We start from the raw sequence: 13,465 nt of genomic DNA on the forward strand, positions 1-13,465 counted from the left end.
GAGCCACTGCCACTGCCACGTCCCTGCATCTCCATCCCTCCGCCCATCCTCTCTTCTCCTCTTCTGAGGTCATCGCCCTCCCGATCTCACTCATTCGTCAACCCGAGAGCCATGAGTCGCGTCGTTGACTTTGCAGCGTCCGCCGAGGGCAGCTCCATGAGTCACAACCCCGATACGGCCCCGCACCAGGTTGCACAGCACAACCAGGCCGACGTGCTTCCAGGCAGCGTTGTCGACGAGCCCGGACGCACGAGCGTGTCCACAACGCCGGCTGTCGATGGATTCAACGAAGGAGAGGATCGACCGACGCACGAGACGCCGGCCAAGAAGGACAGCGCCACGGTCGTCATCACCCAGCCCCCGGGGGCAACCAACGAAGCCCAGGACCTCGCTTCGATCAAGCCCAACAAGACGGACGGCACCGGCGTGGAAGTGGAGCGTGTCCTTCGCGGCGACTATGTGGAGACCTTTGCCATTGGCGGCGGCACTAAGTGGCTCTATGCCACGATTGAGTTTATCACCGCGCTGTTTGTGGTCTTGAAGGATGTGGGTGTTCCCTTTGGTGCGCAGCTGGTGTTGCTCTGGCACAGCATTGTGGAGATGGACATTGTTGGCCCGCTGCTTAAGGCTGCTCTCGGCGCGTCCTCTCGCATCTCCTACAAGGTCACCGGTGCCTACGAGGCCATGCACCCGCCGCTTGACACGTTTTGGAAGAAAGGCAAGGACACGAGCCTGTGCTCCCTGTGTGGCTTCAACCCGCCTTGCAAATCGTTGCGCTGGCCAGCGGACGAGGCTCCCGAGCAGTTTCCGTTCCCATGGCGAGTTGGCGGTCTGCGCGGAACGCCGGAGCACCGCCCCTTCACCGACTTTGAAAACGCCATCATGGCCAACGAGCGCGGCTGGTGGCTCGGGCTGGTGATGCACGGCAACAAGCGCGGCTTCCGGCTCCGGTTCAAGACAGGCAAGCAGGCCAACGGCGGCACGTCTCTCTTCTGGGTGCGCCGCCAGGGGCGCAGCCCACTTGCCCTGTGCCCAGTCATCGGCTGCTTGTTCAACGACAACGGCGCCGCCAGCCGCGGACTCAAGGTGTGTGCGGAGGACGGCAAGACCATCATTGGCCGCGTGCTGCCCAGCAAGCAGGGAAGCGCGTGCGGGTCGCTCTTTGCAAACCGGTTCACGAGGCGTGCGCAGCCCCTGTATGACGTTGTGGATGCCAACGACGCCGTGCTTTTCACCGTGCACATCCCCGTGGAGGAGTACAAGTTCCTCGGCTGCATCAAGGCCTACGCGCAGATGAAGCACCTGGCCATCGTGCGCGGGCCTCTGCCGCCGGGCGACCGCTTTGGCGGCGCCACCGACCCCGACTCCGGCTGGATCATCCCCCTGGAGCCCAAGTACGCCGCGTGCATCGAGAGCTGCCTCTCCGCGTGCGATGGCGTGCGCAGGGTCTTCCAGTGCATCACCTTTGGCGTGTTCGAGCTGATTGAGCGCGTGTTCCGCCTGTTTGAGGCCTTTATTGGACTCATCCGCACCTGCCCGATTGACGACTGGACGCAGGTGCCACATCCAGGCCGCAGCGAGCTTCGCATGACAACACCATGCTCCCACGCCATGACTGCGTCCCGCACGCGCTTCCCGAAGAACATCACGGAAGAAGAGCACATGCTGCTCATTGCCGCCGGCATTGCTGTTGACATGGAGGACGTGTTCACGTACCTGTGAGCAAGTGCAGAAGTGCTCATGTCATGCGTGTGTGTGTATGTATGTGCGTTGTTTGTGTCGTGTGCTGTGTATGTATATGTGTGCGTGTGTCCGTTGTGTGGTAGCACAAAGACATAAAGGTGAACCATGCATGCGCGTTGTTTGTGTGAGTGTGTGTGTGAGTGTGTGTGTGTGTGTGTGTGTGTGTGTGTGTGTGTGTGAGTGAGTGAGTGTGTGTGTGTGTGTGTGAGTGTGTGTGGGGGGCACCTTTATACTTTACACCGCGTTTGTGGTTGCACGTGCTCCCCTACACGTCTTACGCGTCGATCCTTTCCTACGCTTCGTTGTTGTTTCCAGTTCAGTTTTCTCGCCGAGTCCTTCTTACTCCAACCGTTGTCTTCCTGACTCCTCACTCTCGTACGGCTTACGCTCGTTTATACCATACGCTCGTTCATACCCTATGCTCGTTCTTGCTCTCCCTCCAATGTCTTAGCGAACCACGTGTTGCTTTGTGGTCACGTTTTGCGCAAAAGTTTGCACGTGTTCACAAGGGTGCGTGTTCTTTCGGCAAACTCCGCCGTGTATGTGTGCAACTCGTGTGTTTGTGCGCAACGTCTTTCAATCGTTCAATGAAGGCCAGCACGTGGGAAACCGATAACCAGTCACCCAAGGCGCCTGAGTGGCGTCACAGGGGGGGGGGGAGGAGAAGACGGACGTACACAACAGCAAGTCTGGTAGACCAACAAACAACACACATCAAAACCGGGAACACATGGGGCCAGCAACCAGGCCATCAGACACACCAACGAGCATCACACATGTCCAGGCGCCAACACCATGAACAACAACAACAACAACAACAACAACAACAGTCGCAACAAGTGGCAACAGCAGCAACAGCAGCAGCACAACACCACAACCACATTTACTGCTGCTGTGCAAACAGCTTGGTCATGTCCAGCTTGAACCAGGGGCGGGCGTATGCGGGGGTCACTGTTGATTCCACATCGCCCGAAGATGTCACCTTTGGTCCAGCCACACTGACATACATGTGGTTCTTCTCAAAGTTGTACACGGCAGCGTGCATGTCGCCTGTTTGCCAAGGGGGGGGGGGGTGGTTAGGTGGTGGAAACAGACGCACGCACGCAGGGACACAGGCATAGACAAACATGGCAAGGGCACAAGTGACGGTGGTGTTGGGGTAGGAGAAGGTGTGAGGGCTGACAGTGAACTCGAATCAAGATGAATTGGCAAGCAAAGGTACGACAGTATGCGTCACAAAGTACAATTTACAGACACAGGCACAGCGTGCATACACAGACACAGACAGACAGACAGACAGACAGACAGACAGACACAACAGACAGACAGACACACACAGCGTGCATACACAGACACAGACACAGACACAGACACACACACACACATACACCACGAGACACGGTGCAACACCCGCTAACCTGACTGGGTGTTTCCGAGGACGTTGCGAATGGTGGTCTCTGCGGTGAGGTTTCCGTAGTGTTTCTGCATGAGGGAACCCATGCACGTGTCGTGCGACGGCTGCACGTGCTTGTTGATAAACACCAGGCCCTGGTGGCGGGAATGTTTGTGTAAGTGTGTGTTTTGGCGGTGGGGGAGGGGGTACGATGTAGCCATGCGATGTGAGAAACATGGAGTAAATTCGCATCAGAACACGCGTGCACACACAGGCACAGACACAGACACAGACACACCTGCACACATATTTACACAAAGTCATATACAACCACACACAACATACACACACACACACCTGTGCACACACACACACAACTGCACACACACACACACACACACACAACTGCACACACACACACACACACACACACACACAAAACCAAACTCACGTCCATCTGTGGGTGTGCGGGGAGGTAGGTTGGGTAGTTGAGGTCGTCGTAGACAAGAACTTCTTCGTGCCCGTATTCCACGGCGCGGAACTGCTGGTCGTGGCGCGAGCCGACGCCAAGGTGGATGGAGCACGTGCGCCTGTTGTTGTACACGCGGTTGAGGGCGTCACTCAGCGTGCGGTCGTATTGCGCAATGTCGCGCATGAGAAAGTGGAAGGGAATTCCGGCTCGCGCATACGTCTCGTTGTAGGAAAGCCAGACCTGTACAAAAATACAATGGCGGTGTGAGTGTCAGAGGGGCTGCAAGGTGCGAGCAGTTCGCTTGTGGGCAGATGTAGCAGTTCGCTTGTGGGCAGATGTCTCCCAATACACACACACACACACACACACACACACAGACGCACACACATTCGGACGACCTTCTCTGAGACGGCGGTGTGTCCACCATAGGCGGTGATGCTGCCGATGAACCCGGTCCACGTGAGACTCGCAAAGGCGTGGCCGTTGCCTGACATTAAGGGCGGTGGTGGTGATGATGATGAGTCGATGTGCAGGCATGACGTTCACCCAGCAGCAAGCGGCGAGGTGCACATGAATACACACATAAACACACATACACATACACGCACACACATACACGCACACACACACACACACAATCATACATACACACCATCGTTGGGGTGGTACACGACGACGACGGAGTAGTTGATGAGCGGGTTGTCGATGCCCCAGTCCAGGGCGCGCAGCTGGTTGAGGGTGTCTGCACAACGTTGCAGGGTGATGTGTAACTTCCAATGAGCACCTACGCACACACACACACGGAAACACAAAGACACACGCACACGGAAACACACAAAGACAGACAGACACACACAGACACACGCACACACAGACACACGCACACACACACACACACACACACACACACACACACACACACAGACACGCGCACACGCACACGCACACACACTCACACGCACACACAGACACACGCTCTCTCTCACTCACTCACCTGATGTGTTTGCGAGGGCAGGTCCCCATGCGCCAAACATGCTGCAGCTGGCCTTGATAAGCTCCGGGAAGAGGTGGAACTGCAGAATCTCGTCATAGGACATGGTGCCGTTCATGCCATCCGCAATGCCTTTCAGCTGTCGTGTGTGTGTGTGTGCGTGCGCATGTACAATGATTGTGTCAGTGCACCACCACAATGATAGTGCAGATGGCACGAGGGAACAGACGGGTGCATCGCGAATCTGTACAGAGCGGGCGGGGGGCTCACGTGTTCCCACGTGCTCCGATTTCAACATATCACGGGTTCCCCGCGTGTCTGTTTCGCCCATGCATATGTGCTCTTCACCCAATGTCTCCTCCTACGAGGCGCACGTACCTCGTCGAAGAAGTGCTGGGGAATGTACTTGCGGGTGAGATCCACCTCAAACTGCAGCGCGGCCTGCGGGCCATCCTTCAGGATAATCTCTTGAATCTCCTACTCACACCCGCCACAGCATGCAGAGTGACCACGAAAAGCAGATACGGGCAGACAGACAGGTCGACAGGCAGACAGACAGGCGGGCAGACACAGGGAACGCAGATGGATGAGATTCACGCACACTCAAACAAAGAGATGCAGACACATATACAAACACACACATACACACACAAGGAGATGCAGACACAGATACAAACACACACGCACACACACAAGGAGATGCAGACACATATACAAACACACACACACACACACTCAAACAAAGATATGCAGACACAGATACAAACACACACGCACACACACACACACACAAGGAGATGCAGACACAGATACAAACACACGCACACACAAACACACACACACACACACAACCCTTCATGCACAACCATACAAGCCCGCAAACATGCACACACACACAACACACCTTGGGGAGCCACTTGATGTACGGTTCGATTTGGCTGTCAATGTAGCCGGAGAAGGCGGTAATCATGTCGTAGATCTCCTTCGTGAAGATCTCGCCCTGGGCCTTGCCCATCTGATACGGGGTGCCGTACACGTGGAGGATGCGCATGGACTTGCCGTTGCCGTGATCAATCGAGAACAGCTTGCCGTTCTCCACGCTGCGCACATGCTTGGGCTCCTGGAGCACGCGTGCGTATGCGTGTGTGCGTGCGTGCGCGTGTGAATGACGTGCGTGCGCGTGTGTGCGTGTGTGAGTGTGAGTGACGTGCGTGTGTGAGTGTGAGTGACGTGCAGTGATCTGCTCATGTGCAAAGCATGGCAAGTCTTCGGTGGCAGTGCTATCGCGTCCACATACACAAACACACACAAGAATACATAAACACACACACACCCAAGTTCACACGCACACACACACACACACAAGAATACATAAACACACACACACGCACACACACGCACACACACACACACACACACACAAGAACACACACACACGCACAAGTTCACACACGCACATCATCGAAGATGGGAAGGGTATTGGGTGATCCTGGGCACGCGGCATGGCTCAAGCCAAGCAACATGGACAGCAGCACTACTGCGCCCACAACAACGCGGATTCCAGCCATCTCACTCCGTCTCTCACACAGCGCACGCTTGAACAACAACAACAACGCAACAACACTCTGGACGCAGCGTGCTTCTTCTTTGTGGGTGTTTGAGATGTCGCCAGCAAAACACAAACAACAGCGGAAAGTGGAGCAAGGTGCTGCTTGTGTCGACTATTTACGGGCATCGTTAACAATTATCGTCATCAAACCCCAGCCCAAATACCCCGCCAAACACGCCGCTTCCAAAGCAGAGGCCTCGAAGCAGAACAACACTTGAGCACTGCTGGTGCTGTTGTATGTGAGCTTGGTGTGCTACCACCTTCTCCTCGTATCCGGCTGAGTGTGCAGCGCACACTTGCAGTCAAAGTGGAACTGGAACGAGCGTGAGGTGAGAACAGCTGAGCAAGGATTTCGAGGTACTGAGGTAAGGAGGTACGCCACTCACGTCATATATCACCGTCGCATAGTTGTTGGACGAGCCTGTCTCTGGTCCTCAACACAGCCTACACCGTCAAGTCAGCCTCTGCGCCAACCCAAGAGCCGGCTACATGTCATCCATACACTCACATGTACGCACGCACACACACACATGCTCGCACACACTCACATGAACGCATACACACTCACATGCACACAACAACAACAACACGCTGCAGGACGCCCAACCATGAATCAGCACACCACAACGGAGGTGCTGGACTTTGTGCTCAACAAAGGCGTCAAGGGCCTCGGTTTCACCGTCGTGGATGACGAGGATGGCGTGTATGTGCACTCCGTGTCCGCGGAAGGTGCCGCAGCCGGGTACCTGATGCAGGGCGACAAGATCCTCTTTGTCAAGAACATCGACGTGCGCGACTGGCAGCTGTTTGAGATTGTCAACATGCTCAAGAGCACGCGGCATGGCAAGGTGCCCATCACCGTCGCCCGGGAGGTGTCCGACGCGACCACCATCTCCACAGACGAGTACCTGCGCGCGCAGTGGATGGAGGACGAGGCGGGCCAGGCCCTGGGCATTGGCGAGACGTTCGTCGTCGACTTCACCGACATCAAGGAGCAAGAGCTCGGCATCATGCTCACAGGTGGAGCCTCGCCCTCGGACGCGTCCCTCCCCATCACGGTGGAGAGCATCCTCCCGGGCTCCCTGGCGGCCACTGACGGCCGGCTCGTGCCATCGGACGTCATCATCGCCATCAACGGTCGCCGCGTCGCCGGGGCGAGTCTCCAGGGCGCTCTGCGGCTGCTGAGCGCGGCGGAGCAGTCTGGCTCCGTTGTGTTTGTGGCGCAGCACGCGCGGTCGTATGAGGCGCAGGCCATCCAGAACCAGCCCATCACCTCCGTCGACACGCGCCTGATGAAGTCGCACACGCTCGAGCGCGTCATCCTGGTGCAGAAGCGCAAGCGGACGGCGCCCGTGGTGCGTTGCCGCCTGTCCAACACCACGTGCATCACGGGCCTGCGCACGGCTGTTGTGGTCGAGCACGTGGAGGCCGGCTGCGACCTGTGGCGTGCGGGCCTGCGTCCGGAGCAGGTGATCCTCGTCCTCAACGACTTTGTGCTGACGACGGTGACGCCGAAGCTGCTGGTGCAGGTGCAGCGCGACCTCAACACCCTGCAACGCCTCGACATCATGTCCATCGTGCCCGCCCCCTCCAACCGCAACCAGCAGCCGTCGGCGGCGGTGCGCGCCGTCCTGCGCCGCTATCGTGGCCGTTTTGGCATCACGCTCACGGACAGGCTGCCGCAGCTGCCGTACATTGAAGGCCTCTTTGTCGAGAGCAAAGGGCGGGAGTTGTTTGGCGACAACGCGGGCCGCGTGTCGAGCGGCATGTGCGTGCAGTCCATCAACCAGCGTACGTGTCACGGCCGAACGTTTGCGGAGTGCCTTGACCTGATGCAGCAGGCCAAGGGGTCGGTGGTGCTGCACCTGCTGCCCGTGGTGTACCCGCGCATGGACGACGAGAAACGCGAGCTGGCGAGATTGGCGGCGGCGGCAGAGGCAAAGGCGCAGCAGGGTGCAACAAACAACACAACCGCAGCACAGCACAGCAGCAGCACCGCCCCTCACGCGACACCTACAACGGCTGCATCACAACCACAGTCATATCACCAACAGCAGCAACAGCAACAGCAGCAGCAACAGCAACAGCAACAGCAGCAGTCGCCAGCGTCATCGTCATCGTCGTCGCAGCTGTCACTGGCAGAGGGTGCAGCTCTGAGTGTGGCTGACACCAAGCAGCCCACACATGCAGAGAGCGGGGCGCCAACAAACGCCACGACGCGGGGTGAAAGAGGCAGCAGCGTCGTTTACGACAACCTTCGTGAGCCATCGCAAGGTGAAAAAGGAGAAGGAGAGCAGGTAGGGCGGAATACCAATGCGAGGGCAAACGACGTCATCTATGACAACATGAAGGCGTTGAAGGGCGACAGCGAGGATGCAGAAGAGAGGCGACAGCACGATGTTGCAAGTCATGATGGTGAGGTTGAGGTTGAGGGTGACGGTGACGGTGACGGTGGCGGTGATGATGGTGGTGATGATGATGATGATGATGAGGTTGAGGTGAAGGGTTATGGTGATGAAGATGGAGACGGTGATGACGGCGACGATGAGGCGACGAGCGTGTCGCGAACAGAAGGGCGCGGGTCGTTGAGCATTGGGCGGCAGTCTGATTCGGACATGTCCTCCCTGTACTACCCCTCCACAACGTCGCACGTGTCGACGACAGACGCTTCCACGCGCCGCACGTCCTCGCTGCTGCCGCGTGGGGAGTTGAAGGAGGTGGTCATTGAGCGGGACGACATGGGTCTTGGGTTTGGCATCTGCAGCGGGCAGGGCTACAAGGGCATCTTTGTCGGCAACGTTGCTCCCGAGGTTTGTGTGTGTGTGTGTGTGTGTATGCGAGTGTGTTGTGTGTCGAGGGTGTGTTGTGTGTTGTGTGTACGTGTTTGTACGAGGGTTGTATGTGTATGTGTATGTGTGTGCATATGTGTATTGTTTGCATTGCAAGCCTGCTCTGTTCTTGTCTCACACACTCTCCCTGGTTCACTGTCATCATCACTGTCATCATCACCACCACCCTACTCCCCCGCTCTCGCTGCACAGGGCCCGGCCGCTGGGCAGCTTGAGATTGGCGACCACCTTGTGTGGGCGAGCGGGCACGCGCTGGTGTCGATACCGTATGACGCCGCCGTGTCGCTGCTCACGGCCCCGCGTCCCGCCCTCCGCCTCATTGTCGCCCGGCGCATGCACGGCTCATTCAACTACCTCGCCACAACGTAAGTTGTGTGTACGTGGTGTACGTGTACGTGTGCTTGCGTGCGTGTGTGTGTACGTGTGTGCTTGTATGTGTACGTGTGTGCGTGTGTGTGTGTGTGTGTGTGTGTGTGTGTGTGTGTGTGTGTGCGTGCGCGTGCATGTGTACGTGTGTGTGTGTGTGGTGGTATTGAAGCGAAAGTAAGATGTTGTTCATTGGCAGAACCCCTATCTCATCATCACCACCACCACCACCACTACCACCGCCACAACGGCCATCATCACGCTGCAGGCTTCAGAAAGGGCCGGGCGGCCTGGGTTTCAGCATTGCCGGTGCCATGGCCAGCACCAGTCGCGAAGGCGTCTACATCCGACACATGGCAGCACGTGCGTTGATCTCTTAATGGAAGCAGGGTGGGCGGGCGCGTGTGCGTGCGTGCGCGTGTGCGTGCGCGCGTGTGTGTGTGTGCGTGCGTGCGCGTGTGCGTGTGCGTGTGTGTGTGTGTGTGTGTGTGTGTGTGTGTGTGTGTGTGTGTGTGTGTGTGTGTGTGTGTGCACACGCGATATGCTCGTCAAAGCTGAGAAGCTGGAGAACAAATGAGAACTCATGGAACATCTTGCAAACGCTGCACATGCTAACACCACCTTCCCCTCTATGTGCACCCTCTATGCTTGCGCTGTTGTCCACGTGTGTGTATCCGTGACTGCCAGGCGGCGTTGCTGATCTGGACGGCGTCCTCGCTCGCGGTGACCGCGTCATCGCCATCAACGACACGTGGTGTGCGCACTCGTGCATGGTGCATCTGTGTGTGTGTATGCAGTGTGTGTTGTGTGTGCAGTGTGTGTTGTGCGTGTACGTGTGTCAGCGAGTGTGTGTGTATGTGCGTGAGTGCATGTATGAGTGCCTGTGGACTGCTTTGCTCGCAGATGGCCGTGCCTACCGTCACACTTGCACGACGAATGACACCGGCTTCTCAACAACGCACACACACACACACACACACCATACACGACTGCGGACGTATCACCACTGTCAACAGTCTGTTGGGTAAATCACACTTGGAGGCCGTTCGCGCCTTCCAGGAAGCGCCGCCACAGGTACAGCAAGCAGTTTGAAGTGATGGTGATGGTGATGGCGGTGATGATGCCTGTGTTCAAGTCTGCAAGTGTGCGTATGTGGTGTGCACTGTTTAATTCGTTGCACATTGCTTCATTGTTGGCTGTCGACTTGACACGCAACTGCTATAACTGACATCACCATCGCCTGTCGACAGGTTGCGGTTGTTGTTGAGCGAGTTGCCACCGCCAGCTCCCAGACCAGCGCCGCTACGACATCCACAAACGCAGACGTGAGAACATGAAGCAATCATGGTGATGACGGCGATGATGGTGGTGATGATGATGCTTCACTGCTGCACGCGATGTCTTGGCTCCGATTGCGTGTTACAGTGTTACGTGGTCACGGGTTCGCGCTGTTCTGTGTCCGATCGTCCAATTCAATGGTGCAACACCACATCTGCTGCCTCCTCCTTGCTTGGTCTCACTGCGGTGCTGTGCAACGTTTGCGTCACCGTTGGATTTGCTCACCAGACTGCACCACACGACACGTCTGACATGAGCTCCATCGACCACGCCGCCAGCTCAGCAAGTGGGTCAACACCATGTCTGTCTGAACTTGTGCACGCACCCATGGCCTCCTCGTCTTTGTGTGCGCGGATGTGCGTGAAATCAAGAGTTTCACGTGACAGCAGTAGTGTGTGAGTGTTGCTGTCATGCACTTTGAGACGTTCATCCTCACCCAATCTCACACCAACACCACAATGTTCAGGTGACACAAACGAGCACGAGCACCTGACGACATTTATGCCATGAGAGCAGTGTCATCCTCATTGCGTTCCTCGTGTGCATCATTTGTTCGTGTTGTGTATGCTTGGGCTTGCCGGAAGGTGTACCTGCTGAGTATGCTTGTATCGGTTCGTGTTTGTGCCTTCTCTTCTGTGGCAGTCCACTCTGTGTATGTTTTGCATTCATTTGGCTTTCTGACTTTGCTCGTGTGCTGTATGGCTGTATGGGGAGGGGGCTGTCTGCCTGCTTGTTTCGTTGCGGGTAGTGCTTTGCTTGGGGTGTGAGTTTACTTTTCTCAATCGCTTGCTGCTTTCCAGCGTAAGAGGGTGGAGGGGAAGGGGAAAGAGAGAAGGGGGAAAGGGAGGGACGACTGAAGAACAATAAAGGCGGCGTGTGTGCAAGAATACACGACGTGACGCCAGCCAGAACGTGTGCATAGTGGGGAAGAGGGAGGGCAGGACGCAAAGCCACGAACTAGGGGCAAAGGCAGTCACAAGCAAAACAAACAACGTGCAGGAGTGTGATCGTGTGTGATCGTGTGTGTGTGTGTGTGTGTGTGTGTGTGTGTGTGTGTGTGTGTGTGTGTGTGTGTGTGTGTGTGTGTGTGTGTGTGTGTGTGCGTGATGTGTGTGTGTGTGTGTGTGTGTGTGTGTGTGCACGCCGTCGTCTAGAGCCTGAGGAGCGGGTAGCGGCCTGCTGTCCACTGGTCGAGCGTTTCCCAGAACCGGCGCGACGCTGTCTGGTCGAGATGGCGCTGGGACCGGCTCAGCTGGAGGAGGAGGGGGGGGGGGATGGGTATGTTGTGTGAGGTGATTGCGTCAAGCAGAGGCAGGGAGGCGCACGATTAGCACTTGAGCGCTTGATACATACACACACACACAGATAGAGAGACAGACGGACAAACACAGACACAGACACAGACACAGACAGACACAGACACACACCAACCTGCAAGATACTGCAATCCCACTCTTTTGCGTTGGGATGCACGCGCTCATCCTTGAAGTTGATGTAAAACGCGCGGTCTGCGGTAGAGAAACAACAACGATGGTGTGGGAATTGGCACAGATGAGGTGGTACGGAGGTGTGCAGGCACACACACACACACAGACAGACAGACAGACACACAGATACACATACACATACAAACAACACTGTGCACTTTGCTGCTTCGTGTCTGACATTTGCAGAAGATGTCGACTGGCTGCTTCCCGTTTTTCATCTCAGGGAAATCCTTGAACTGCCACTTTGGGCCCGCGACCACAACAGCAACCACGCGCTTCCTGTTGGCGCCGTGGATGTGTTGGCACAGCGCAAAAGAGAGGGGAAGGGGGAGGGTGACGTCGCAACCACAACAAGAAGCTTTGGCGTTTGCAGTTTGCACACACACGCACACACACGCACACGCACACACACACACACACACACACGCACACACACACACATGCACACACACATATGCACACCAACCAACCAGTCCTCTGGCGACAGCTTTGCGACGTTGTCAATGACGTGATATGGGACGGTCCCTTCTGGCCGTTTGCGGTACACGTACACTGCAGCAGCAGCAACGCAACATGGAAAAAGAGCGGGAACGAGGAGGGGTGGGTGTGCAGTGGTGAGATGATGATGATGATGATGATGATGATGATGATGATGATGATGATGATGATGATGATTCTGATGATTCTGATGATGACAATAGCCGTGGAAGCAAGAGAATAAGGGACCAGCAGGGGAATGCGCACGGGCGACATCCTCACCGCTCTGTGGTCTTGACTTTTGGTTGCGGAGGGCCTGGTTGAAGTGTTGTCAACACAGTTGTGAGCGGAACAGAGGTTAAACAGAGTTGAAACTTGCACGGAAGCATCTTCATCACAAACACACCGGACAAGCGCAAATACAAGCACACACACACACATGTTCGCGCACACACAAACTCACACAGTAACACTCACACAGTAACACACACACACATACACACACACACACACACACACACACACACACACACACACACACACACCCGCGGCACATGATTGCGTGAGGATGCCTACACTCTCAACTAAATAACATACCTCGGAACTCCCCTGTGCGCGTGCGTGTGTGAGTATGTGATTATATGTGAATATGGAACTCAGAAGGGAACACTCATTTGCGTACACATGCTGCCCACACATGACGCACACACACGCACCCGCACACATACGTGTACTCATGC

The 13,465-nt window shown here is 56.3% G+C and overlaps 4 protein-coding genes across 4 annotated transcripts in view; 2 read left to right on the top strand and 2 right to left on the bottom strand.

Moving 5' to 3' along the window:
* The first annotated feature begins 74 nt into the window (after window positions 1–74).
* PTSG_06560 (uncharacterized protein) lies at window positions 75–1,766 on the top strand. The gene has a single exon (XM_004991886.1). The coding sequence runs from the start codon at window positions 112–114 to the stop codon at window positions 1,720–1,722; it is 1,611 nt and encodes a 536-aa protein (XP_004991943.1). The 5' UTR covers window positions 75–111; the 3' UTR covers window positions 1,723–1,766.
* Window positions 1,767–2,314: 548 nt separating this feature from the next.
* PTSG_06561 (uncharacterized protein) lies at window positions 2,315–6,289 on the bottom strand. Its single transcript, XM_004991887.1, has 9 exons — window positions 6,057–6,289; window positions 5,504–5,719; window positions 4,978–5,076; window positions 4,603–4,738; window positions 4,261–4,350; window positions 4,007–4,095; window positions 3,588–3,848; window positions 3,162–3,291; window positions 2,315–2,793 (listed from the first exon to the last, which is right to left on the bottom strand). The coding sequence occupies exons 1-9, from the start codon at window positions 6,165–6,167 to the stop codon at window positions 2,627–2,629; spliced, it is 1,299 nt and encodes a 432-aa protein (XP_004991944.1). The 5' UTR covers window positions 6,168–6,289; the 3' UTR covers window positions 2,315–2,626.
* A 49-nt stretch (window positions 6,290–6,338) lies between these two features.
* Window positions 6,339–11,666, top strand: PTSG_06562 (uncharacterized protein). Its single transcript, XM_004991888.1, has 9 exons — window positions 6,339–6,573; window positions 6,806–9,018; window positions 9,250–9,422; window positions 9,692–9,786; window positions 10,111–10,177; window positions 10,440–10,497; window positions 10,674–10,748; window positions 10,990–11,047; window positions 11,228–11,666. The coding sequence occupies exons 2-9, from the start codon at window positions 6,817–6,819 to the stop codon at window positions 11,269–11,271; spliced, it is 2,772 nt and encodes a 923-aa protein (XP_004991945.1). The 5' UTR covers window positions 6,339–6,573; window positions 6,806–6,816; the 3' UTR covers window positions 11,272–11,666.
* Window positions 11,667–11,874: 208 nt separating this feature from the next.
* The window catches only part of PTSG_06563 (uncharacterized protein), a 3,559-nt gene continuing 1,968 nt past the window's right edge, over window positions 11,875–13,465 (bottom strand). The window contains exons 4-8 of the mRNA XM_004991889.1: window positions 13,008–13,041; window positions 12,719–12,800; window positions 12,427–12,527; window positions 12,193–12,269; window positions 11,875–12,013 (exon numbers count right to left, since the gene is read on the bottom strand). Coding sequence (XP_004991946.1) covers window positions 11,912–12,013; window positions 12,193–12,269; window positions 12,427–12,527; window positions 12,719–12,800; window positions 13,008–13,041 — 396 coding nt within the window. The 3' untranslated portion in view covers window positions 11,875–11,911. The remainder of the gene's footprint in view (window positions 12,014–12,192; window positions 12,270–12,426; window positions 12,528–12,718; window positions 12,801–13,007; window positions 13,042–13,465) is intronic.

Source organism: Salpingoeca rosetta (genome assembly GCF_000188695.1).
Source record: "Salpingoeca rosetta unplaced genomic scaffold supercont1.18, whole genome shotgun sequence".
Lineage (NCBI taxonomy): Eukaryota > Choanoflagellata > Craspedida > Salpingoecidae > Salpingoeca > Salpingoeca rosetta.

What these genes read in the sequence shown, in the direction of transcription:
- PTSG_06560 (XM_004991886.1), top strand. Translation starts at nt 112, where the DNA reads ATGAGTCGCGTCGTTGACTTTGCAGCGTCCGCCGAGGGCAGCTCCATG.
- PTSG_06561 (XM_004991887.1), bottom strand. Translation starts at nt 6,167, where the DNA reads ATGGCTGGAATCCGCGTTGTTGTGGGCGCAGTAGTGCTGCTGTCCATG. An exon ending in TGCCCTCGCAAACACATCAG is followed by an intron (nt 4,351 to 4,602) that starts GTGAGTGAGTGA and finishes AACGTTGTGCAG; the next exon opens with ACACCCTCAACCAGCTGCGC. An exon ending in ACACCGCCGTCTCAGAGAAG is followed by an intron (nt 3,849 to 4,006) that starts GTCGTCCGAATG and finishes ATTTTTGTACAG; the next exon opens with GTCTGGCTTTCCTACAACGA.
- PTSG_06562 (XM_004991888.1), top strand. Translation starts at nt 6,817, where the DNA reads ATGAATCAGCACACCACAACGGAGGTGCTGGACTTTGTGCTCAACAAA. An exon ending in TCCAGGAAGCGCCGCCACAG is followed by an intron (nt 10,498 to 10,673) that starts GTACAGCAAGCA and finishes GCCTGTCGACAG; the next exon opens with GTTGCGGTTGTTGTTGAGCG. An exon ending in CCACGCCGCCAGCTCAGCAA is followed by an intron (nt 11,048 to 11,227) that starts GTGGGTCAACAC and finishes CACAATGTTCAG; the next exon opens with GTGACACAAACGAGCACGAG.